The 25173-nt window shown below is 37.2% G+C and overlaps 2 protein-coding genes across 2 annotated transcripts; one reads left to right on the forward strand and one right to left on the reverse strand.

The window, feature by feature from the left end:
- Positions 1-14557: 14557 nt before the first annotated feature.
- On the forward strand, positions 14558-16494 carry LOC118435469. Its single transcript, XM_035851585.1, has 4 exons — positions 14558-14656; positions 15436-15593; positions 15668-15772; positions 16249-16494. The coding sequence occupies exons 1-4, from the start codon at positions 14617-14619 to the stop codon at positions 16420-16422; spliced, it is 477 nt and encodes a 158-aa protein (XP_035707478.1). The 5' UTR covers positions 14558-14616; the 3' UTR covers positions 16423-16494.
- Positions 16495-17693: 1199 nt separating this feature from the next.
- On the reverse strand, positions 17694-24855 carry LOC110848229 (cytochrome P450 4C1-like). The gene is made up of 12 exons (XM_035850643.1): positions 24635-24855; positions 23452-23558; positions 23118-23208; positions 22516-22707; positions 22072-22162; positions 20876-21002; positions 20760-20799; positions 20594-20685; positions 20396-20508; positions 20173-20297; positions 18684-18866; positions 17694-17903 (listed from the first exon to the last, which is right to left on the reverse strand). Exons 1-12 carry the CDS (start codon positions 24732-24734, stop codon positions 17719-17721), a joined length of 1446 nt encoding a protein of 481 aa, XP_035706536.1. The 5' UTR covers positions 24735-24855; the 3' UTR covers positions 17694-17718.
- Between the last annotated feature and the right edge of the window lie 318 nt (positions 24856-25173).

The following is a 25173-nucleotide window of genomic DNA, read 5'->3' on the forward strand; positions in this document are numbered from 1 at the left end:
TTACCAAGATACTTTAGTCAAGCTTACATTTATTTTCAGAAATTAGTTATTTTCAGAAATTCTAAAATGTAAATAAATAAATACCCCCTTTCGAAATCTGCAACATTTTCATCCCAATTAAAACCACGTGCATACACCATGGCGAAAGGTAAACCTGGCAAGACGCATCATGACGCCGGTGGTGGCACCCATCGTCGTCCCGCCTCTGCCGAGGATTTGTCGGAAATCGACCATCCCACCACCGCTGCCACTGGGGAGGAAGTCTCCTCCACGTCCGACCCGACCCATCCGACCACTCATTCAAATAAAGGAGGCCCACACCGACGCGATGGCGGCGGTCATCATGACCACCACCATATCAACCTGTTCAAAAAGATGTCGGAGTACTGGAAGGGGAGCGCGATTTTGAAAGATGACACGGCAAATCCTGCAAGGATCGAGTCCCCGGCGAAAAAAGATTCCCCCGCGACGTCCGGAATGTTGGTGAATATGCGCGGAAAGGTGGTCAAAGACTTGTGGAAGGTTTGTTGTAATGGTGAGGAATTAATTAATTGTGGAATTTGAGGGGCATAGTGATATAGGATTTTTTTGCATGTTTTTTTTACATTTTTTGCAATGCGTAGGAGGAAATTGCAAGAAATGAAAGAAATTGGCAAAGCCATTTGGGACATATTTAATTATGGGTGGCTCTTGTTTTTTGCATTTTTTATACTCGTGTAAAAAAGTGCAGAAAATTGCAAGAAATTTAAGAAATTTACCCCACCATTTGTGGTACTTATTTAAAGATGATCCTTATTTCTTGCAATTCTTGGACTCGTGCAAAAAATTATACCTGCTAAAACCGATTTTTACTAAATGCGTATGTCCGTAGAAGTGGCAGCTGAAAGAGAGGATTGCAACAGAATATTAGCATCCCTTGGACTCCCACCGTACCAATTTTGTAAAGACAAGGCTTACCCGCTCACGGATTATGATATCGCACCGGATCTTGAAACAAGTAAAAATATATGATGAATGTCAAAATCTTAGTCATTTCTCTGTTCTGGGAATTTAATTAAAAATTCTGACGACGATTTTGTAGTCAGTTGATAAACGAGTTTTTTTAGCCAGTTTCGACGAGTTCCAATTTCTTTGAAGGCTTCCTGAACTTGAGGAACTTTTCCTTCAAAAAGTGTCAAAATCTGGGGTGTACACTATTAAAAAATCGGGAACTCTACAAATTCGTCGAGCAGAATTTTAAAATAAATTCCCAGAGAGGAAAAATGATTAAAAATGATTTTGACGTTTTTTTCAAATTTTTATTTATGTATTCAGGTAAAGGCAAAGATTTCCTGGATTTTTACATCTTTCCCGTTCTCCTCCCCGGAATTCAGGCTCTCCTCCAGTACGCCAAAGATAGTCGAGTTTTCCAGTGCAAATTTCACAGTTTCGACCCCATCGATTACATTGTGCACTATTTGCACAACAACAACCCACGCTATCCGGATAGAACGGCAAACCCGCGGGACTTGCATGACATCCCCTTCGTCAAGACGTGGCTGCATCGCTAGTAAGATTATTGTTTTTATATAATTATGATCAGTGTATCGGGTGGAAGAAATAATGGGAAGAAAATGGTTTCTTGCAGAGAAATATTTTGACCTGCAAAAAATGCAAGGTGCACGCGCAAGAAACTACGTGCCGCTATACATAGTTCATACGGCGCGTGGCTAGATGGCGCATATTTCTTGCACCGTCTCCCAGTTTCTTGCAATTTCTTACTTTGCACTGCAAAAAATTTAGCAAACCTGCAAGAAACTAAGCACTGTTTAAACCACGGAAATTTTAATAATTCGACAGAAATGATGTAGCTGTAGTTCATAGGGCGCGTGGGGAGATGGCGCCTATTTCTGGCGTTTCTTGCACCCCGCAATTCCTACGTTGCTTGTTTTGCAGTGCGAAAAATGTAGCAAACCTTGCAAGAAATAACTGTAAGAAAGTGGTTTTTACAGCTATTTTGACCTTTAAGAAATGCACAGCGCACGAAACGACGCCCCGCTGCGATAAATACTTCATACGGCGCGTGGCTAATGGCGCATATTTCTTGCACTTTCTCCCAGTTTCTTGCACCTCACATTTCTTGCATTGCTTTCTTTTCAGTGCAAGAAATGTGGCAAACCTTGCAAAAAACCAAACACTGATTGTTACGGTGAAGAAATTAAATATATATTAATTTTCTGATATTTCTCCCCAGCCCGCGACGCGCGTTAGCGAAATGGTTAACAATGCCAAGGGACGAAGCAGCTCGCATCATTCAGCGACACGTGAGAGGATTTTTTGCCCGAATTCGGCCCGACGTTCTGGAAATGCGACAATTTTGGAAGGTTTGCACATTTAAATGTACTCAAGTTTTTAGTATTAGTGTGAAATTTTGGTGTCTTTTTGGTTACAAATCAACCAAAAAATTGGGATCATCATTCAGTAAAAAAATTTCTACAAAAAACTACATTTTGTTTTCGAATTTCTAACCAAAGAACCTGAAGTGTTAAAAACTTTGCAAACACACCTTTCTACGAATCCGATTTTTATTTTTACTTTTTAAATTTCTGAAAAAAAAACTACTCTCACCTTTTTCCAGCTTCTTCGCAAAGAACAATTCGAAGCGAAACTCCGTACGGTGCAATCTTGGCGAAAACGTGGCGCAAAAATGACCCTTTACATGGCCGCGCTCACAATTCAGCGCGCCATTCGCGGCTTCATTATTCGGAAGCAGCCAGCAATTGCGGAAATGCGGGCGGGCTGGAAGGAAAAGCATGAGGAGGAGGGCTTCGACTTATTCAATTTGGACAGCCTGCTCGACGACGAGGGCGACGCGGACGGCGGCGGCGGTGGTGGCGCCGGGGTCGGCGGTGGTGGCGCCGGGGTCGGCGGTGACATGGATCTCACTCATTCGGAAACATGCGTCATATGTGCGAGATTACGGGAACTTTTGAAAATTGAGGAAACCAAGGAACCCATTCATCGTCCGAGTGTTAAGACGCCCCAAGCAGTTGATAAGCAAGGAGGAGTGTAGAAGAGAATCGCAGTTTGCGAATAATTTGCACATTCAACGTAGGACTGGATGACTTATCATCACTAAAATCGACGCATTTTTAAGCATTTCTCCGCCTCTGGAAATTTATTTTAAAATTCTGGACGACAAATTTGCAGTCAGTGAGTTGATTGATGGAATGGCGTCGAGTTTTTTGAGCCAGTTTCGACCAGTTCCAATTTTTCTGAAGGCTTCCTAAACTTGAGATCTCCTCCTTCAGAATCTGGAGTGTACATATATTTTTTGCGATTGGGAACGACCTGCTTTACAAATTTGTCATCCAGAATTTTAAAATAAATTCCCAAAGCCGACAAATCATTAAAAATGTACTGATTTTGACTTTGGCTACGAGTCCTACGTTAATAGAGAACATCAGAATAATTAACTGAAACCAAGTTGTTAAATGACTAACATTTAGTAAAATAAAATCTAATATTAAGCACGAATGGAAATTTTACTTTTAAAGTTTAAAATGCAATGATGCTCATACCGTAATAGATATTTGGTAATTATGGTTTATAAATATTTCCGCTATAATCTGAAAAATAGGAGAATATCTTATATATTTTTTTGTAAATGCGTATATATTTTACAAATATTTCAACCATGTTAGACGAAACTTTTTGCTTAAAGAAATTGGATCACAAAAAAATCAGAGAATTTAAATTTAAAAATACAAATTATGTTAAAATTCTTACTGTTTATGATTCTTTCATAAATATTTTGGCGTTTTTTCCCTAAATATTCAATACATATTTCTCCTTCGTAAATAAATAAGCGCCCTCTGAATTTCAGAAACAATAAAAAAACTTCCAAATTTTTGCCCAATCAATTTACGAGACATTAAAACTAGCATGGTTGTCAACAGAAATAATTGTTACTAAACTTCCTTGAAATTTCGTGTCTAGACCTTTCGCATTTTCGCAACAAATACCAATTCGCAAAAAAGTTTCGTACTCTCGAAACGTTCCAAACTACGTATTCAATTGTACTAAACAGGTTTTGTCCTCGGACTCCGCAGACATGGCGTCGATTTCGCGACCAGTTCGACACCTGTGTCCCACCGCGGCGCCATTATTTCTCCTCCTTCTCCTCGTATCCGCGCAGATGGGCGCTGTCTCCCCCCAATTGTACACTTATCTTGAAGACATCGCCCAAATCTGGGACCTCCACCTGCAAAACGTCGACCCGGACAACAAGAACGCGGTCAAGGATCCGAACGATGTTGCTTCGAATTATCACAAAGTCAGATATGTCACTTGTCTCGCTCTAAGCCCGGTGTAAGTAGAAAACTGATGCAGTGGCCGCGGAAGTGTGGGTGTGGACAGAGCGACAAGGTCCCCACGGCTGTTCGATGTCCGCATAATCTGCCCATCTTATCCTACAATGTTAATTCCCCCAGATGTATCCCACGGCTTCCGTGGCCACTGGTTTTAAGAATAAACCAACCAAGAATGGAGGTCTCCCAGCGTATGCTCCCCGATTTTGAGCAAACCAGTGTCAATCGGTAACAAATTTAATTAGTGTGAAATTTGCGAAAGACACGATCTCCCAATGGGCACGTTTGGCAGAGATATTTGCATCCGAAGAGGAGAAAATGCGCAGTAAATTTGGAAAGTACAAAATTTGTCGACTTTATTGTGCATTTTCTCCTCTTCGGATGCAAATATCTCTGCCCCACGTGCCCATTGGGAGGTCGTGTCTTTCGCAAATTTCATCCTAATTAAATTTGCGATCGATTGACACTGGTTTGCTCAAAATCGGAGAGCATACGCTGGGAGGCTTCCATTGTTTATTTATTTTGTCAATGTGTTTTTGTAAATTTTTCGGAAATACAAAATAAATTTGTGTATTTTTTCTAAATTTCGTAGCTACACCACGATCACCATCAACCCCGGGAGCGAGCTGTTAGAACCCTGGGACTTATTTCGAAATCAGGCACCATGGAATTTTAACCCGCACTACTTTTGCTCCAACGTCCCCAATCCGCGCGTTCGAGATGATAATGATGACCGTGAGTTTGGTTTTAAATTAATGCAAACTCTTGAACAGTGTGCAAATAAGTAATCAATTGCAAAAAATAACTGTAAGAAAGTGGTTTCTTGAAGGTAAATAATTTAACATGCAAGAAATGCACGCGCGAGAAACGACGCCCCGCCGAGGTAAATACTTCATACGACGCGTGACATCAAATAATTTACCTGCAAGGGACCTCTTTCTTCCCGTATTTCTTACGTACTTTCACCCGAAACACTGCTATACATTTCTTTGATGAGGTGAAACAGTGCCCGCGGAAGTTTGGGTGTGGACAGAGGGGCAATATCGCACTGCATTGGGGCCAAGATGATTGCCGGGACACTAATTCGACATTACTTGCCCCCCTCTGTCCCCCCATCCTCCAATGTTAATCAATGTCCCCACGATTTCCGCGGCCACTGGTTTCAGCAATTCTACCTCAACCCATATTTTAGCCAGTGGCCGCGGAATCATGTGGACAGAGGGACAATGTTCCCACGGTTATTCGATGTCGGCATCATCTCCCCATGTTACACAAACCCCACCCTCCCCCCCCATTCTACAATGTTAACGCCCGCCCCAGATGTCCCCACGGCATCCGCGGCCACTGAATCTAATCGATTTATATTATCCTTGCCTTGCCTTCCAGCAAATAAAGAAGCAAAACCGACGATTTCCGACGAAGTTGGCTACCGCACGCCGCATTCTCGTTTTTGGATGCGGGAGCCCACTTCCTGGCACTGGTTTCCGCGTTGGACTCCCAGCGGTCCAATCCGAGCCCAAGCATTACAACGAGCCAAAGGTTCAGAAACGGCGTACATTTTCCGCATCGAGGCGACCGGGATTCAAAGCAGGGGACGATTCCTCAAAGGTAAGAGTGGTCATTTGTACTGGTAAATTTGATCAGAGGGCGGATATGTAGTTACAAAAAATATATTTGCGGAATTTGTACGAAATGTAGTAACTCCCCAAAAATTATGTGACCACTCCCCCACAACAAAAGTTTCCGAAAAATTTGTATTTTGAAATATTTTTTAATTTCTTGGAGAAAAAAGCTTTCGTCGAAATATTTACAAAATGTACGTTTTTTAAGAAAAAATTGTAAAACGTGTATTTCAAATAATGGCGGAATAACATTTATAAATATTTCTATTTATAAAAAGCTTGAAATATGAAAAAATATTTTGAATTGTTTGTAATATATGCGAGTTAGGCAGCACACCGACAAAGTTTGACCGTCGGTCGTACCTGTTCAAAAATTCACTTTTCATTCAAATTTCAGTCATCCAGATTTCTGACGGAAGACTTTCATTCACACTCACGTCATTTTCTTTCAAACTCATTTCATTTCACTTCATCTGCCTTCATTTCTTACTTCGCCCCATGGGGTGAAAAATGAAATGAATGAGAAATCATTCACAGTTGCTCATCTAAAATAATTGAATCTTTCACTCATTTGCATTCAAATCACACGAAATTCATTTTCATTCAATATCATTCACCATCATAATCAGTCACATGAATGAAAGTGAACAGGTATGGTCGGAATCAAATGAAAAAGTAGAAAATATTTAAATACATAGCCGCTCTCTGGTCATAATTTTGTAAATTATTAACTCTGAATTCCTTAGGCTGGTTTCACCTGAAAATTACGCTCGAGAATGACCACAACGCCGGCAGCGGGCACACTTATCAACATTCCATAAATGAATCGGCGGTCGAACATGTTCGGAAAAATATCGTCGTGGACAAGATGATCGTCACGGCGCGGGGGAGAGCGCTCGTCCACTCAAAACCGCGCTATGTTAATAGAAGTATGCTAAATAAGTAGGGGGGGGGATCATTGCGGGATAGGCGAATTTATTAACATGGGCAAGATACATAGAATTTCTGTGGGGGGTCAATGTTCCCCGACTTCCCCCACTGCAAAAACCTATCAAATATTTAATAAATAACGGAGTGGATTATGTAGATTTTTTTCGGAAAACGGGGGAAGCAAATCGTGAAAAAGGTCGAAAATTTCCGAAAAATATTTCTTTAAAATATGTACTGGAAAAGTTTAAAAATTGTTTCACAGGGTGTTTACATACTCTTTTCCTCCCAGTAAACGCGTATTTAAAGAAATTTTTAAACATTTTTTGGAAATTTCGACCTTTCTTCTTCTCCCGTTCTTTTCGAAAGAAAAAACAGAAACCGAACCCACAATGGTTACTTTTTTCCGTTAGAGAACCAGTACGCGAGACGCTCCTGGGTCGGCGGAATTGGTCAGTTCGTTCAGGATTTTCCTAACTGTGCAGAGACCGGATATACGCAGGAATACGTGACGCAGCAGTTCATGCCGTGTGGAGTGGTGCAGTACGGAGAGGCCGTGGTGAGTGGTGAATATCTAAGAAATGGTCCATCGATGGACAAACAATGGTCATTAATCAAGTGAAAAATGGTTAATCGATGACACCTAAAAAATGGTAGATCCGTGACCATTTGAAAAATGTTCAAACGACAACAACTAAAAAATGGTCGATCGATGATCATCAAAAAAATGATCCATACTCCATCGATGACTATTCCAAAAAAATTGTCCATTGATGATCATCTAAAAAAAATCGTCCATGTTCCATTAATGACCACCTAAAAAAATGGTCCATGGTTCATCGATGAACATCTAATAAATGGTCTAAAGATGACAATGTAATGCTTCATGGACCAATGTTTTTTGTGGCCCATGGTCCATTACGACCAATGAGTTCATATTTCGGTCAGGATTTGTCCTTTGATAAGTGTTTTTTCTTCTGTTATCGTTCGCAGTATGGAAATAATTTCTACTACACGAGGACACAGAATGGCGCCCAAACCAAGTACGGCAAGACGCAGGTCAACAATGCAACTAACTTTACGGAAATTCATCTCAATTTCAAGTTGGATAACTCACTCTGTAATCGATATTATGATCTGGACTTTGTGTGAGTAAAAAAATTATGATAGTGAAATTACCTAAAATAAGATGAGCACTTTTGAGTAAAATGTAGGTACATGTAATTTCAGAGCCAACGGGATCGTTATCAGGAAAGATAAATGGGACGACAATTCAGTTTACCCCAACTTTAAGAATGATCGCAACATAGTAGCGAGTAAGTTATTTATAAGGATGCGATAATATGTATGACTCGTCGCCAGAATGGTCAAAATCAACGCATTTTTAATCATTGCACCGCTCTGGGAATTTATTTTTTTTTAATTCTGGGCGACGAATTTGTAGCCAGTGAGTTGATTCATGGAATGGCGCTGAGTTTTTTGAGGTAGTTTCGACGAGTTACAATTTTTCTGAAGGCTTCTTAAAATTGAGATCTCCTCCGCCAAAAAGTGTCAAAATCTGGAGTGTATATATTCCTAAAAAAATGACAACGACTTGCTCTGCAAATTTGATGTCCAGTATTTTTTATCATTCAATAATTTCTCGAGTTTGCGAATTTATTTTAACATACTTGACGACAAATTGGGAGCGCAGGTCGTTCCCAATTTTTTTGAAATATACACTCCAGATTTTGATGCATTTTGTAGGAGGAGATCTCAAGTTTAAGAAGCCTTCAGAAAAATTGAAACTCGACGAGGCTGGCTCAAAAAACTCAGCGCCATTCCATTAATCTGACGGCACTGACGGTAAATTTGTCGTTCAGAATTTTAAAATAAGTTTCCAGAGGAGAGAAATGATTAAAATTGTACAGATTTTGACAATTTTAATTAAAGAGTCATCGAGTTCTATGTACGTAGGTGTTTTATTATTAATTTTCAAAAGGTATGTTCCGCACTGTTTCTGACAAAAATTTTGATGAAATAACAAACTTCAAATACATTTAGGAGGCTGTGATTTTTTTCAGCTCTGTGGGTTAGCATAAACACTAGCAATAAATCGGCAAACTTTACCTCGACGGAAAAAATGCTAGATTTGCAAATTAAATATCGTAGTGTGATTTAATTTTTAATGCTGGATGGGCAATACGTGTCGCAGATTTATGATTGAATGCTTAAAATTTACGATGAAAACTGCCCAACACAAAACACAAATTCAATTGGGTTAATAATTTTAAATGATGGCGAAACGAGGTCTCGGGCAAAAAGTCGCCAGGACGCTCAAAATCCGTTTCTTCCACAGAAAGGCTCCGGAAACTAGAAGAACCAATAATGAGAGATCCGCGATTGAAACTGTCCTATTTAGCAGATGAGATGGGTGTTCCAAAACCAGCAATTTGTTCCATGTTAACTGAAGACTTAGGTATGAAAATGGATTCCGTCCGTTGGGTACGAAAATTGCTTTCGGCATCTCAAAAACATGATCGAGTCGACTTTTGCAATGCCAATTTTAACCTATTAAATGAAGACTTGAACCTGCTCAATATTTTATTAGCTAAATATGGTACCTGAGTTTACTATTATGACCCGGTGACCAAATAATAATTCCCTCAATGGAAGCAGGAGGGGTAGCCACCGCCCGAGAATTGAAAAGTGCAAAAATCTGACAAAAAATTGATGATGACCATTTTCAAGGATACCAAAGGTCCCCTCCTTATAAAATTTATTGCTGTAAATACTACAATAAATGGGGCCGTGTATGCAGGAACCCCGAAGGAGCTGCGTCCTCCGGTTGAAAAGAAACGTGGGGTCAAAATAAAGAGTTGGCCTTTTTTTAGACGACAACGCGCCACCTAATACCTGGCTTTTTGCGAGGGTTAGTGCAGACGAAAATCGCTTTACCTGCACAAACCACGCCCCGTGCAGTCCAGACTTGTCCCTTAGTGATTATTATTCGTTTCGAAACTTAAAGAAAAACATCAGGGGAAAACGGTTTTCGGATGATAATGAAATCAAGTCGTAAATTTTGGCATACTTTCGAGGTAAATTTTAATGAGTTATTGCTAGTGTTAATGTTAACCTACAGAACTGAAAAAAATCACAGCATTCTAAAAGTACTTGAAGTTTGTTATTTCATCAAAAGTTTGGTCAGAAACAGTGTGGAACATACATTTTGAAAATTAATAATAAAACACCCACGTACTATCCTCGTATTTAAGCTTCTCACCTCATTTGCATAAATCGTATTATACCAATTTTCGGCGATACGGGCTTGAATAAACTTTATGTCTGTCGCGAATGTGTCAAAATATGCAAATTAAGTGATCACCTATAAAAAGTCGACATTTCGAAATAACTTTTGACCTTTTTTTCTTATCCCGCAGTTGTCCAGCGTTCCATCTCGACGCGGTTTGTGTTCTCCTCCTCGCACGCCATGCATGGGCCGACCTTCTACGAAAATGGGGACCCCGACCCCCGCGGGGTCGAAAGTGTCAACTGTTCCGTCCCCCTGCAAGGCGAATGGGTCATGAACAACTCGACCAACTTCACGTGGCCCGGGACAAAAACGAAGCACCGCGCCTCCGTCACCGCCGGGGCAGACTTGGTCCTCAACCCGGACGCCACGGCGGATTCGACCTTCGGCGGCGCCATCAAGTTCGTCTTCCACCATACCTGTTCATTTTCATTCATTCATTTGACTCATTATGATGAAGATGTGAGTGAAAATGACTGAAGGATTCCTTCATTTCGGATGAATAACTGTGAATGAAAGGATTTTTCACTCCTTTTTTTACCCTGTATGCTTAATGCATGGGGTGAAATGAAGTCCGATGAAGTAAAGTGAAGTGAACTGAATTTTGACCAAAATGATTGAATGTGAATGTAAATCTTCAGTCCAAAAAAAAACTTTCTTCATTCAAAATTCAGTCATTCCGATTTCTGATTTTCATTCACATTCATTTCACTTCGCTTCATCTAACTTCATTCTTACTTCGCCCCATGTATTAAGCAAAGGAGCGAGAAATCCTTTGATTCACAGTCACTCATCTTAAATGACTCATCTTAAATGAATCGTTCACTCATTTCCATTCAAATCACAGGAATTTCATTAATTTTCATTCTCCATCATAATTAGTCACATGATTGAAAATGAACAAGTATGCTTCAGTCAGAAATCAAATCGGGATGACTGACTTTTGAATGAATGAAAACTGAATTTTTGAACAGGTTCGTCTTCAACGTGCCGACGAGTGCCGAACTGCTGAACTTGCACCCGCCTTGGTACAACGACTCGGGCAAACCGTACACCATCGAGAATGACGAGATTCGCAAAAAGTTTGGGGGTCGACGCACCTGGACGTTGCAAAACGGGTCCTACACGAGTCAAGCGCCTGGCGGGGCTATATCAGCTTGGACCGGGTGGGACGACTATTACGAATACCCGAGCAGTGGTAACACCAACAAACCGGAGGTAAAAGGCAGGAAAATCGGCGATTTTCCGACTTCGTACTACAACTAATTTTTGTAAAACCGGTTTTTATAACCTAATTTCTCCGAAATATGTTTAACCCCTAAAGTTTATTACACTTTAAATTTTACCAAATCAAATTTACAAAATTGTTAAAAGTTGGTGTAAAACCGGTATTTTAATAGAAAGTGGAAAATCGGTTTTACGAAACCTAAAAAAATCGAAAATCGATTGCAGGAAAGTATCCCAAAATCAAAATAATAAAGAAAAACAATTTTTCAAAATTTCAGGCCCACTACCACGCCGCCGTACAACGCGTCCTTAACGAATTCGACTGGGAGACGTATCGTGCCCACGCGGCTGACCGAATGCCCGGAGCACCACCGTGGGTCGAGCGCTGCATCCTCTACGATAAGACGCCCGGGACACAATACTTCGCAGCGTATGCGCACCCCCAAACTTGTTCACTTTTATTCATGTCACTGATTATGATGAGAATGAAAATGAATTTCCCATTATTTGAATGAAAATGAATGAAGGGTTCCTTCATTTCGGATGAATGACTGTGAATGAAATGATTTCTCACTCATTTCATTTTTCACCCTATGCTTAATACATGGGGCGAAGTAAGAAATTAAGTCAGATGAAGTGAAGTGAAATGAAATGAAATGAATTTGAAAGAAAATGACTGAATGTGAATGAAAATCTTCAGTCAGAAGTAGGCATTACTGTGAACAATGAATGAAAAAAGTTTTTTTTTGAACAGGTATGCGCACCCCTACTACGACATCACCTGTACCGGCATCGACGTCCAGTTTGATGGGAAGGGGTACACCCGAAAACCGCCGCGATTGGCAGAAATGATAAATTCCGATACGCTTGAAGGCCAGTTCCCCTACGGGGCCAAGGACACGGAGCAGATACTCCCGATCACGGGGCGTTGCCTGGACTCTATTTGGAATACGGAAGGCTACGGCAGGCAGAGATTCGCGCCACCGAAATGTGACTCCTTCTTTGCCCAGCACAACATAGTCAGCGTGGGTAAGTTAAGGATCGGGTGGATAAGAAATCAGGGTATGCTACCCCGGGTTTTTGGGGTATTGGTGGGTTTTGAGTTTTGGTTTCAAAAATGAGCAATACCCACGGTTTCAAAGTTAATAAAGTATAGTAACAGGGCTTTACTAACAATTCTATGAATTAATTAGTGTTTAAAACTGAATTAAAATGAGATTGTTTTCAAAGCTTAACACACGAGACACTGCCTCAATTTACCCCGATTACCCCAAAATTACCCCTTGGGTAAGGGTTTCAATAGCAAAACCCCGTAGTTTTCCTTACCCTGCAAGAAATATGAGGTTTCAAACGAGGAAATATTTTGCCCTGCAAGAAATGCAAGGTGCGTGAACAGGGTGGACAATTAATGGGTAGATAGTCCCTCCCTCAACCAGTTTTTCTCAATAGGGGCTCTCAAGAGCTGCTGTAAGCTGGTCCCAAATGTAAACAACTCAAAATTGGGCGATCGACTCGGAATTCAAAACTTAAGGGTTTAGTGACCTTAAAAAATTATTCCTATTATATTTTCATCGCCATGACCTTTTTTCGACACGATATGACCTGACTGGAAAAAATTGGGCGATCAATTCGAAATTCAAAACTTAAGAGTTTAGTGACCTTAAAAGTTATTGATACTCTATTTTCATTGCCATGACCCATTTTGGACAAGATATGACCTGACTGGCTAAAATTGGGTGATCTGTTTGCAAATTTAGTGCATGGATTAGGTCGGAAACAAGTCATGGCGATAAATATAGTAAAAATAAATTTTTAAGGTCATTAAACCCTTAAGTTTTGAATTCCGAGTCGATCGCCCAATTTTTGCAAGTCAGGTCATATAGTGTCGAAAAAAAGGTCATGGCGATGAAAATATAATAGGAATAATTTTTAAGGTCACTAAACCCTTAAGTTTTGAATTCCGAGTCGATCGCCCAATTTTGAGTTGTTTACATTTGGGACCAGCTTACAGCAGCTCTTGAGAGCCCCTATTGAGAAAAACTGGTTGAGGGAGGGACTATCTACCCATTAATTGTCCACCCTGTGCGTGAAACTGCTCCCTAGTACCGCTACTTCAAACAGCGCTTGGCTAGATGGCGCATATTTCCTGCGACTCGCATTTCCTGCTTCGCAATGAAAGCAAACAGTGAAAAATATCATGATTTTTGCCCCCATACATAAATTACAGATCCCGCGCTGGGAGTGGTCAAAAAAACGGTGGAAGCCCAGAGGAACAACGGCGCACGGATCACGCACGCGAAAAGATTGAAGCAAAACAGCGATAGGAACGAGATCATTTGCGATTTGGTTAAGGGGATGCGTGAGGCCGGGTTCAAAGAGTGCCCTTTGGTCCCCCCGAGACCCTTCACCATCCTCACAACGTTTGCCCCTGGATGTGAGCCATTTTCAGTCATATATAATTGTATATACAGTGGCCGCGGAAGCGTGGGTGTGGACAGAGACACAATATCGCCTAGGTTCTTCGATGTCCCCATCATCTGTCCATCTTATTAAACCCCTCCCTCCCCTATCCCGCAATAGCAATGTCCGCATCTTCCGCAGCCACTGATTTCATGGGTAAAAAATGTCTGTGACAAATTCTTGCCCCCGTTTTCCGAAAAAAAAACAGAAATTGTTTTCCCTACGTAATTATGACCTAGATAATTAACATATCGTACTGCCGTAAAAAATAAATTATTTCTCATTTCTGACAGCTAAGGAAGATTTACTTGAGAAAAAACTTGCAGCCCGTTTCAAGATGACTTTCAGAAAGTCGAACGCGTACAAAAGGGGCATGATGGCGGCGGAAGATCCCTTCTCGCTCTTCGTCTGGGTGAGTCCGTTTCATTCACGTGAACGACTTCCGGCAGGGATGGGCAAAATACTGGGTTTTTTATGGCGGCAGAAAATTCCGTCGTGGTTAAATAAATACTTATGAAATGTGGTTTAGGTCCACCTTTCCCTCTCTTTCGTCACGGTGCTTCTCTTCATCGTCGGGTTGACGCGACAAGTTGGGAGCAAGGCGATTTTCGGCGTCAGTTTGAGCCACTCAGCCACCGCGCATCGCATCATGGGCTGGACTTCCGTCGTAATTTCGGTCCTGCTCTTTCTCCTGGGTGGAATACGACCGATTAAGAGAGAAATTCGGGCAGTCACAATTATTATGCATGGCGTCATGGGGTTCTTGTTCTACTGGCTGGGTCGTAAGTACCATTTTACGACGAAGAATGGAGCCCTCCCAACGGATGCGATCCGATGTTGAGCAAAAAAAGTGTTAATCGATCGCAAATTTAATTAGGATCAAATTTGCAAAAGGACATGATCTCCCATCGGGCACGTTTGCAAATTTTGCGATTTTCAAATTTCACCCCGGGTGAAAAATTTAAGGGATTTTATGCATAAATTAGGCTGGGTTTTATGCAGGGAATTGGCTGGATTTTATACAGAAAAATTTATGCCGAAACAATTTGTGCACAAAATATGCAGAATTATGCATAATTGGGCAAAACCTTTCTGCAGAATATATCTGTCAGAAGTTTTAAGCAGAATCGTTCATATTTTTTCTGCACAAACCATTGTTCCGGGCACTTGTGTCGAATTATGTCAAATTCGACATACAATTTTGACCCGGGACATTTCTGATGTGATTGTGAAATTAGTGTCAATTGATGACGAATTTAATTAGGATGAAATTTGCGAAAGACACGACCTCTCAAGGGGCACTTTTCGCAGGGATATTTGCATCCGAAGACGAGAAAACGCCCAGTAAATTTGGAAAGTATAAAATTTGTCAATTTTACGACGCGTTTTCTCCCCTTGGGATGCAAATATCTCTGCCAAACGTGCCCCTTGAGAGGCCGTGTCCTTTGCAAATTTCATCCTAATTAAATTTGCGATCAATTGACAATAATTTGCTCAAAATCAAAGAGCATCCGCTGGGAGACGTCCGTTGTAGGACGTTTTGTGACCTCTGAATCCGTAGTGGCGTGCATGATAACGGCGAACGCGATTCCCGGCTCACCCGCGGCCTACCAGGATTTTGCGGTCCTCTCTTTTTTTGGACATCTGGATAAGGAGGCTGTCTTCCTCATTGTAACGTTTTGGATCCACTTCGATATTGCGATGCACGTCGTGATGACGGTATGATTCAGACCGTATGCATTGAGTGGTTATCAATTTTGCAGTGGTTATCGTCATATTTTTTTTACTTGCAGATTTTGCAATGTCGCAGTGACAAAGAAATGAAGCTGACCCAACGTCGTCTCATCCTCTTCTCGCCGATTCCCGTTTTCGATGAAAAGGAACGATTCGACGCGCCTGTGAGAGCAATAAATATGGAAATCGTGGAAATCGACACATTTTTAAGCATTTCTCCGCTCTCGGAATTTATTTTAAACTTCTGGACGACAAATTGATTGATGGAGTGGCGCTGAGTTTTTTGAGCCAGTTTCGACGAGTTCCAGGTTTTCTGATGACTTCCTAAACTTGAAATCTCCTCCTTCAAAAAGTGTCCAAATCTTAAATTAATTTTTTTATAGAAATATCCACTCCAGATTTTGACACTTTTTGGCGGAGGAGATCTCAAGTTTAGGAAGCCTTCAGAAAAATTGGAACTGGCTCAAAAACCTCTCCGCAATTCCATGAATCAACTCACTGACTGCAAATTTGTCGTCCAGAATTTTAAAATAAGTTCCCAGAGGGGAGAAATGAATAAAAATGTGCTGACTCGACGATCTATTTCTACGTTAATATTTTTGAAAATTTATATCAAAATTATGGAAATTATTGATCGAAGGGTCGTTTCGCCCGGATTTACATGCTGACCGCGTACATAGCTGTAGCGCTGATCTGCACCGTGACGATCTGCACCTTCATGCTGAACTATTCCCCGCGGAAGAAGGGGCTCGGATTCATGTCCTGCACGCACGAGGGGACCGACAACGAAATCCGCGAGGAGTACATGTGTTAAGTCATCTTATCACGGAAAAATCGCCTATTAGTCAAATCGACCCCGCGTAATTAATTTATGACGAAAAATGAAAAAAAGGACGTTCAGAACTATTTTGTCATGAAATATTCAATTTAAGTGCTAAATATGTACCTAATATAATAAAATAATAAAAGTTAAAAAAAATTACGAAAAACCGTGGTATTAACCAAATTAAGAGAAGGTATTTAAATCAGAAACATATTTCTTTTAATTTCAGTTTCAGCATAAAATAGAATTTTGAGAAAAATGACATCAATCTAATTTATGAATATTTGGGGTAAACTTTATTTTTAAAATAATATTTTGGCGTTTAAGTCATTCATGAAATTTTATATTTTGATAAATTTCATATAGATTTTTTTTGGGCTTAAGCAGATTTCGCATGTTTGATGGGATTAAAAATATTTATCGTAATAAATTTTCAATGATTTTTAATTACATGTTTTTTTTGGATCACATCGTGGCGCAAGTGTTAAAAAAATTCTGTAATCGATCTCAATAATGGAACCGATTATGATATTGACGTCTTTTCGTGTCATGTTCGTATTGACGGAAGCGAAAATGAAATCAAAATCATACAAATAAATCAGACATATATTTTTGTCTTTATAAAATTTCAGTTTCAACATAAAATAGAATTTTGTTGACAAATAGTACACCCACCAATCTAATTTTCTATCTAATTGGTTATTTGAGGTAAATTTTATTCAGAAAAAATATTGTGGCGTTTAAGTCATTTATGAAAATTTATATTTTGATAAATTTCATATAGATTTTTTTTGGGCTTAAGCGGATTTCACATGTTTGATGCGATTAAAAATATTTATCGTAATAAATTTTCAAGTATTATTTATTCGTCATAAGTTTTAATTACATGTTTTTTTATCACATCGTGGCGCAAGTGTTAAAAAAATTCTGTAATCGATCTCAATAATTGAGCCGATTATGATATTGACGTCTTTTCGTGTCATTTTCGTGGTGACGGAAGCGAAAGTGAAATTAAAATTATTAAAAATAATTCAGAAATATATTTTTGTTTTTATAAAATTTCAGTTTGACCATGAAATAGAATTTTGGTAGTTATAATGCGTGAATCCATCTAATTTGTTTATTTTAGGTAAATTTTACACTAAAAACAGATTTTGGCATTTAAGTCATGCATGAAATTTTATATTTGCTAATTTTCATATAGATTTTTCGGGTTTATGCAGATTTCGCATGTTTCATGCGATTAAAAATATTGACCATAATAAATTTGAAAGTATTATTTATTCGTCAAAATTTGTACATGGTTTTTGGACCACATCGTGGAGAAAGTGTTAAAAAAATGCTGCAATCGATCTCAATAATGGAGCCGATTATGATATTGACGTCTTTTCGCGTCATCTTCGTGGTGACGCTGAATTCGCGCAGGACGTGGGACAGGACAGATTTCATTTGAAGCATGGCGTACTTTTGGCCTAAATAAAAAATTGAGTTGAGATTAGTGAATAATTTGAATATTTTTGTATGATTTTATGTGCACTGTTAAAAATCTGGTAAAATCAGATATATTCTCCGTACTGGTAGCATACCTGTTCACTTTCATTCATTTGACTGATTATGATAGTGAATGAAAATGAAACTACTGTCATTTGAATGAAAATGGCTGAAGGATTCAGTCATTTCGGATGAATGATTGTGAATAAAAGGATTTTTCACTCATTTAATTTTTCATCCTATGCTTAATACATGAGGCAACGTAAAAACAGTGAAATGAAATGAATTTGAAGGAAAATGCTTGAAAATCTTCAGTACAATCATTAGTACAATCACTTCCGGGTTTGCTTTGTTTCCCTGAAGTTTGTTTGCAAAAATTTCATACTTGTTCAAAAATTTTGGTTTTCATTCAAAAGTCAGTCATCCCAGACTGAAGATTTTCATTCACATTTAGTCATTTTCTTTCAAATTCATTTCATTTCACTTCATCGGACTTCATTTCTTACTTCGCCCCATGTATTAAGCATAGGGTGAAAAATGAAGGAGTGAAAAATCCTTTCATTCACAGTCATTCATCTGACGTGAAGGAATCCTTCAGTCATTTTCATTCAAATGACAGGAATTTCATATTCATTCATTATCATCATAATCACTCAAATGAATGAAAATGAACAGGTATGCTGTTGATCGACGATTTAATGTAAAGTTATTTCAGAAAGGATCAAAGTGATATCTATCTAATAAGAAAGCAGTTAATTTACCGATACAACTACGGGGGCCTTTTGAAAATGGGATGTACGAGTAGTTGTGTCTCTTTTTTACTTCCGCGGGTAAAAATCGGTCCGGGTCGAATTTTTCGGGGTGCGGAAATACGGCGGGATCGTTGTGCACTTCGTACACGAAAATGCCAACGTCCGCTCCTTTCGGGACGAGGGTTCCGTCATCTAAAAATTATTAGAAATTTCATAAATCAAAATAATGAAAATAAATCTGAAATATATTTTTTTATGAAATTTCAATTTTGTCAGAAAATATCATTTCGATGAAGATGGCCCAAATCTAAGTTGTACGTATTATGTAAATTTTATTTTTAAAATTATTTTGGCACTTATATCATTCATAAATTGTTCCAAATTACAATTATTTGAGATTTCTGGGTTCGGCAAAAGTGCAAAATTTACTTATTTCTAAATTTAGTTGATGAAAAATGCAATTGTATGAGTACAAAAATTGGGAAACGTTATTTAATATAATTTTTTCAATTTTAGTTTCGTCAAAAATTAGAAATTTAAAATTTAAATATGTATATGGCCATAAAAGGATCTATTTTACGTAAATTTTACGTAAACTTGATAAATAAATATATTTGGGCATTTAAGTCATTCATAAATTGTTCCAAATACATTCATAAATTGTTCCAAATACTAATTATTTGGGAAATCTGAGTTTGGCTAAATTTCTAAATTTTTTTTTTCAATTTAGTTGATGATGCAAAAATGTAATTTTACGAGTGCAAAAAGGGACGACGTTTTTAAATATTTTATTACAATTTTAGCTTCGTCGAGAAACTAGAAATTTATGTAGTTTAAATCTGAGTTACACCCCTGTGATCTAATTTATGAGTAGTCTATGTAAACTTGATAAATGAATATATTTTGGCATTTAAGTCATTCAAGAATTGTTCCAAGTTACAATTATTTGAAATTTCTAGGTTGGCTTAATTTCAAAATTTCCTTATTAGTTTCTAAAAACATGTAAGATATGTATGCATGCAAAAAAGTGTAACGTTTTTTGCCATTTTTTGGTTTGGTTTGGTCTGGTTTGGTTTGGTTTCACTATTTTGCAATAATAGTAAAAATTTGGTCGAGAAATCAATCTTACAATGAAGGTCTCTCAGGTATGCTTTCCGATTTTGACCAAATTATTGTGAATCCATCACAAGTTTTAGTTAACACAAAATTTACAAAAAAAGATACTATTTTCTAATGGGTCCATTTGGCACAGATATTTGCATCCGAAGAGGAGAAAACGCGCTTTAAAGTCGACAAATTTTACTCTCTACAAATTTACTGCTCGTTTTCTCCTCTTTGGATGCAAATATCTCTGCCAAACGTGCCCGTTGGGAGATCGTGTCTTTCGCAAATTTCATCCCAAGTAAATTTGCGATCGATTGACACTAATTTGCCCAAAATCTGTGAGCATACGATGGGAGAGACCTCCATCATCAGTTATAGAATTTTTGTACATTACCGAGAACAATATCGGTCTCCAAATTTCTGGAAAACATTGGTGCCGGTGGGAAGTGCCGCATCGTTTCGAGAATGCACATTTCCATGTATTTTAGTTCTTTGATGTCCTTCGCAGTGGCGTCTCGTCTGCGGAAATTATTCGCAAAAAAATATATTCAAAACTAAACCAAGTTTTTCTGTGGAAAATTTTCATAATTTTGTGGGAACTATTCCCAAATTGTTACCGGTCCCCGTTAAAAACTTCGTCCAATTCTTGATGTACTTTTTTCTGACACGCCGGATTCAGTGCGAGGAGAAAAAGCAGAAAGTTCATCGCGGTCGCGTTTGTTTCGAAGGCCTGAATAAAATTTGGTTTTGAAATTTCGAAATTTTATATGTAAATTAAATTTCTTAAATTTGAAATTTATTTTATTTTGTCTCACCGCCGCAAAAATTGTGAAAGCATGATCCACAAGATTTTGATTTGAGCGAGATTCCAATAAAACGTCGATAAATGCTCGGGACGCGTCGTCACCTAATTTTTCAAAATGCAGAAACCGAAATTTTGTATTTTTTTCAAAATTCTACTTTTTTAACTTAAAAATTTACCTGGATTGTTTTTCAGGCTCTTTTTACGCCCATCAATAACCTAAATATTTTTTAACAAATATTTTCATATTTAAAATTTACAAAAAAAATATTAAAATTTTGATTTATAATTCCACCTTAATCATAAATTTTGTAAAATTCTTTTTCGTTTCTCTCTCTATTTTTGCAATTCCGAGAATATTGCGAACAATTGGGAGGCAAAGCCAAGGTTTTAAGCCCCTCGTTCTGTATGACATCATCACCCTGAAGAAAATTTACAAATTATTCAAATTTAAAAAAACACAAAAGATGAACGGTGGTCATAAAATTAAAATAATTATCCTGGAAATAAATTAGGAATTAGCTAATACATAACTTAAACGATTAATTACGGAACTAAACGTTTAATTAATTAAGTTAAATTTATTAATTTTTCAGCCTCACTTTGAAGAAAATTTTGCAATTTTTCAAATTAAAATAAATTGGTCAAAATATCCGTGAAACACATTGAAACTAAAATAGGTAATCGTTATAAAATTATATTTCGAACCGGTTAATACATGAAATTACTAATTGATTAAGTTAAGTTAGTTAATTTGTCGAATAAATTGTAAACCTCCCGTTCTGTAGGGCATCACCACCCTGAAGGAAATTTTGGAATTGATGGCATTAAAAATGACCAATAAAGATAACAAGGCCATCATCTCCAAGTAAAAATAATCATCATTATCTAAGAATATATAAGTTACGATCCGGTTAATAGGTAGGTAGGTAGGTAAATTTATTAGTGCTCGATTGATGTGGCCACGGCCTTTACAATCATATACAAAAAAGTTTCATAAATTTGCTTAAATATATAGAGATATTACTATTTCGATAATGATTTAGCCTAGTTTAAGTATTAAATATTAGCCTAATACTGCATCAGTATTATTATAGGCTTCTCTCGCCTCAGTAGCTTGAGTCAAATAATGCTTAATACATTTTAATTTAGTCTCATCTAAATCGCCTAGAAAACTTACAAAATCGTTTCTACTTGTGGGAAGACACTGGTCAAGTTTGGTATTAAGTACTTTGCGGATTAAGTTGTAGCATGGGCAAATACATATGACGATCCGGTTAATAAATGAAATAATTAATTAATTAGTTAAATAATTACTTAACTAAATGTCTAATTAATTAAGTTAAATTTATGAATTTTTCTAATCAGATTTTAAGCCTCTCGTTCTATGAAATTATTAATAAGTTAATTAGTTGATTACACATTTTGCTAAATAAATAAACAAAATTGACAAATTTCTCTAATTAAATAAGATTTCTTAAAAAAACTTACGATTTTAATCCTTCATACATCACATGCCCCTCGCCAACATACCCTTCGGAAGATTCTGATTGAATATTAAACGTGGCACCAAGAACGCTCTCTTAGGTAAAATATACATAAAAAATTGCAAAAATTAGTAAAAATTGCAAAAATAATAGTAGCATGAATTTAAAAATTCCCGCTCTCTTATTAAGGAAATGAATACAAATTCAAAAAAATTAGATCCGTATTAATTTAAGAACTCACGCTCTGTTATTTTAAAAAAATAGACAAAAAATTACCACAAATTTCAAAAATTAGTAAAAAAAAATATCAAAAATCAGAGCCGCATACATTTAAAAATACACGCTCTCTTATTAAGCAAATAAAAATTTAGCACAAATTGTAAAAATTTGCACAAATACAAAAATCCTCATGAATCGTTGATAAAATCGGTGTAATTTTTCTCCTCACCGAAAATGGTGTCCATCGTACAACGACAAAGGGCCGGATGCAGATCGACCTTTTGATCCCCATTTTTGAAATACTTTTTCAACACGGAGACTAAAATTTTGCCATTTTTATTAAAAGAATCCAGGAATCCGTCAAACCGTTGGTATTTGAAGGATGGATTTAGCAATTTTCTGTCTTCACGCCATACGTCGCCTGCAGAAAAAATGGAATTTTGAAATTTTGAGAGGACTAAACGCCATAAAATTATTTTGTGAAAAAGTAATATTATTAAGTCACGAGTAGGTCAAGTTTTCGTGGAACTACAAAGATACAAATTTCGGTTTATTCTTGGGCAAATCCGATTGAAACGGATCGGATCGGGTTTTTTGAAGAATTAAAAAAACGGATCGGATTAAGCTTTTTTCAACAAATTGATCGGATCGGAGAGTAAATTATTTTTTGCCTATGTGAATTAAAAAGTAAGCTATATATTACTTGTATTTTGCTAATTAGTTACCGTATTTCTGACAGGAATTTAAAAATTATTAAAAAGTTTTCATATTTCAAAAATCACTTTTCTACTCTAGCTTTCATTTAACCTAATTTTTTAAATCAAAATTTACCCCCTGACGTAATTAACCCGTTTCCATTCATCCAGTGAAGTTGGTGATAATCCCGACCTTTGTTGATGTGCTGGTTGGACGAGAGCACGTGCTAATTTCATAAAGCGAAAAAAAAATCAGCAAATCAAAAATGATCTATAAAAACCAATTGATTTTTATAATGTATACGTGCAGTGGCCGCGGAAGCTGTGGGGACATCTGGGGACATTGCCCCTGTAGGATAGGGGGAAGGGGTTTATATAACATGGGGATATGATGCGGACATCGAACGACCGTGGGGACATTGTCCCTCTGTCCGCACCCACGCTTCCGCGGCCACTGCGGAAATTCTGACCTCGATATCCTTCCCATCTACGAGGATGACGTACGGATTGTGAAATTTCCACAGGCGGAAACGTCGCCCATACTTTTTTATTAGGCCAGCAATTGTTGGAAGTACGTCTGCAGGCATAATAAATAAATTTATTTAGAAATCAAATACTTAAATAATAAATAAAATATGGGTTAAGTTTATGTACCATTAAAATTAAAATTTGTTTAGAGGGAAATTTCGACTAAACGTTTTACATCCTATTTAGTTTTTATGTTTGCATAGTCATAAATAAAATATATTTTCAATCTCTTGGACAATGATGATCAGAGGGCGGCTATCCATTTATTTTCAACTTTTTCACTAGATAGCGACCGATGGTCAAATATTGCGGGTGTGTCCGCTTACTCGAATACAAAAATTTCAATTTTTTTACATATTTCTAAATATTTTCGATATTATTTGAAAAATACGGAAATCTTTGAGTTATTTTCAAACTATATATATTTTGTAAATATTTCTGAATAAGACTGAATTTCATTTTTCAATTTAAAACAAATTTTTCAAATAAGTGAAATTTTCTTATATCTGTTAATTTTCACCCAGGCACGGATAATATTAGATTTTAGCAAACGGAAATAAATATGCACATAAAACTTGTTTGCAGCCGCAGGTATGTAGAAAGAAACCAAATCGATTCAATCGTATTTATTTTTTACCTGGAATGAGTTTATTTATATAATATAAAATTGTTTTAAATCTCGTAAACGACGTGAAACTATCTTTTTGTGGTAAACGTTATCATTATGCTAAACTAAATAGTTTAGATATTTTTTAAACGAGTATTTCAGGTTTTTTCTAATACTACTCTTTTTCAAGCTTTTTTGCCCCATGTTTCGGAGAAAATTGTAAATTTTCTGGAAATGCTTATATTTATGTTTTTGAAGTATGTAAATCTTTCAGATCTTTTTTTTCAAACGTACATTTTTTTGTAATTATTTCAACGATATGAGACGAAATTGTTTTGCTTAAAGAAATTGGATCACAAAAAAATCTAAAACATTAAATTCAAAGATAGAAAATACAAAATTTTGTAAAAATTTTGATTTTTTTTGCATATTGCATAAATGTTTTTTTTGCAAATATTAAACACGCATTTAAGCGATTTTATTAAATGCATATCCGTCCTCTGAATAAATAAACTCACTTTTAGGAGGTCCAAGGAATAAGTAGGCATTTCCGGCGCAAGGGACGAGCGGGGGTCCGGGAAATTTGCCAAGTAATCGAGACATCCGACTTCCGAACATGATTTTCCAATAGGACCAAATGCATAGGCCGATAAGACAGTACGGGATAAAATATGCGATAAATTGAAGTGTTGTGGACAATGCTGTAAAAAAAATATGAAAAGATTGTATGGAAATTTAAAGTCAAAAGTTTTGAATGATACTAAAATTAAAATTAATTACTTATACTTTATTAGTTAATTATTTACTTAATCATAGTTTAGAAAATTATTAATTTACCGAATTGAATTTCCATCTTGTAAAATGCAATGTGAAATTCCCTTGTCAAAAATCAATTGTAATAAAATTGCAATTGTTTTAAAAGACTTTTTTAATAACAACTTTTTATGAAATTCTTTATTCTAGCAAAGTTCGCGGAAATGTAAATAACAGTGTAAAAAATTCAGACAATTAATGAACAAAGCTGCGAAATTTATTTTGTCAAAAATCGCGTGTAATA

Source organism: Folsomia candida, unplaced genomic scaffold (assembly GCF_002217175.1).
Source record: "Folsomia candida strain VU population unplaced genomic scaffold, ASM221717v1 Fcan01_Sc004, whole genome shotgun sequence".
NCBI classification, from domain to species: Eukaryota; Metazoa; Arthropoda; class Collembola; order Entomobryomorpha; family Isotomidae; genus Folsomia; species Folsomia candida.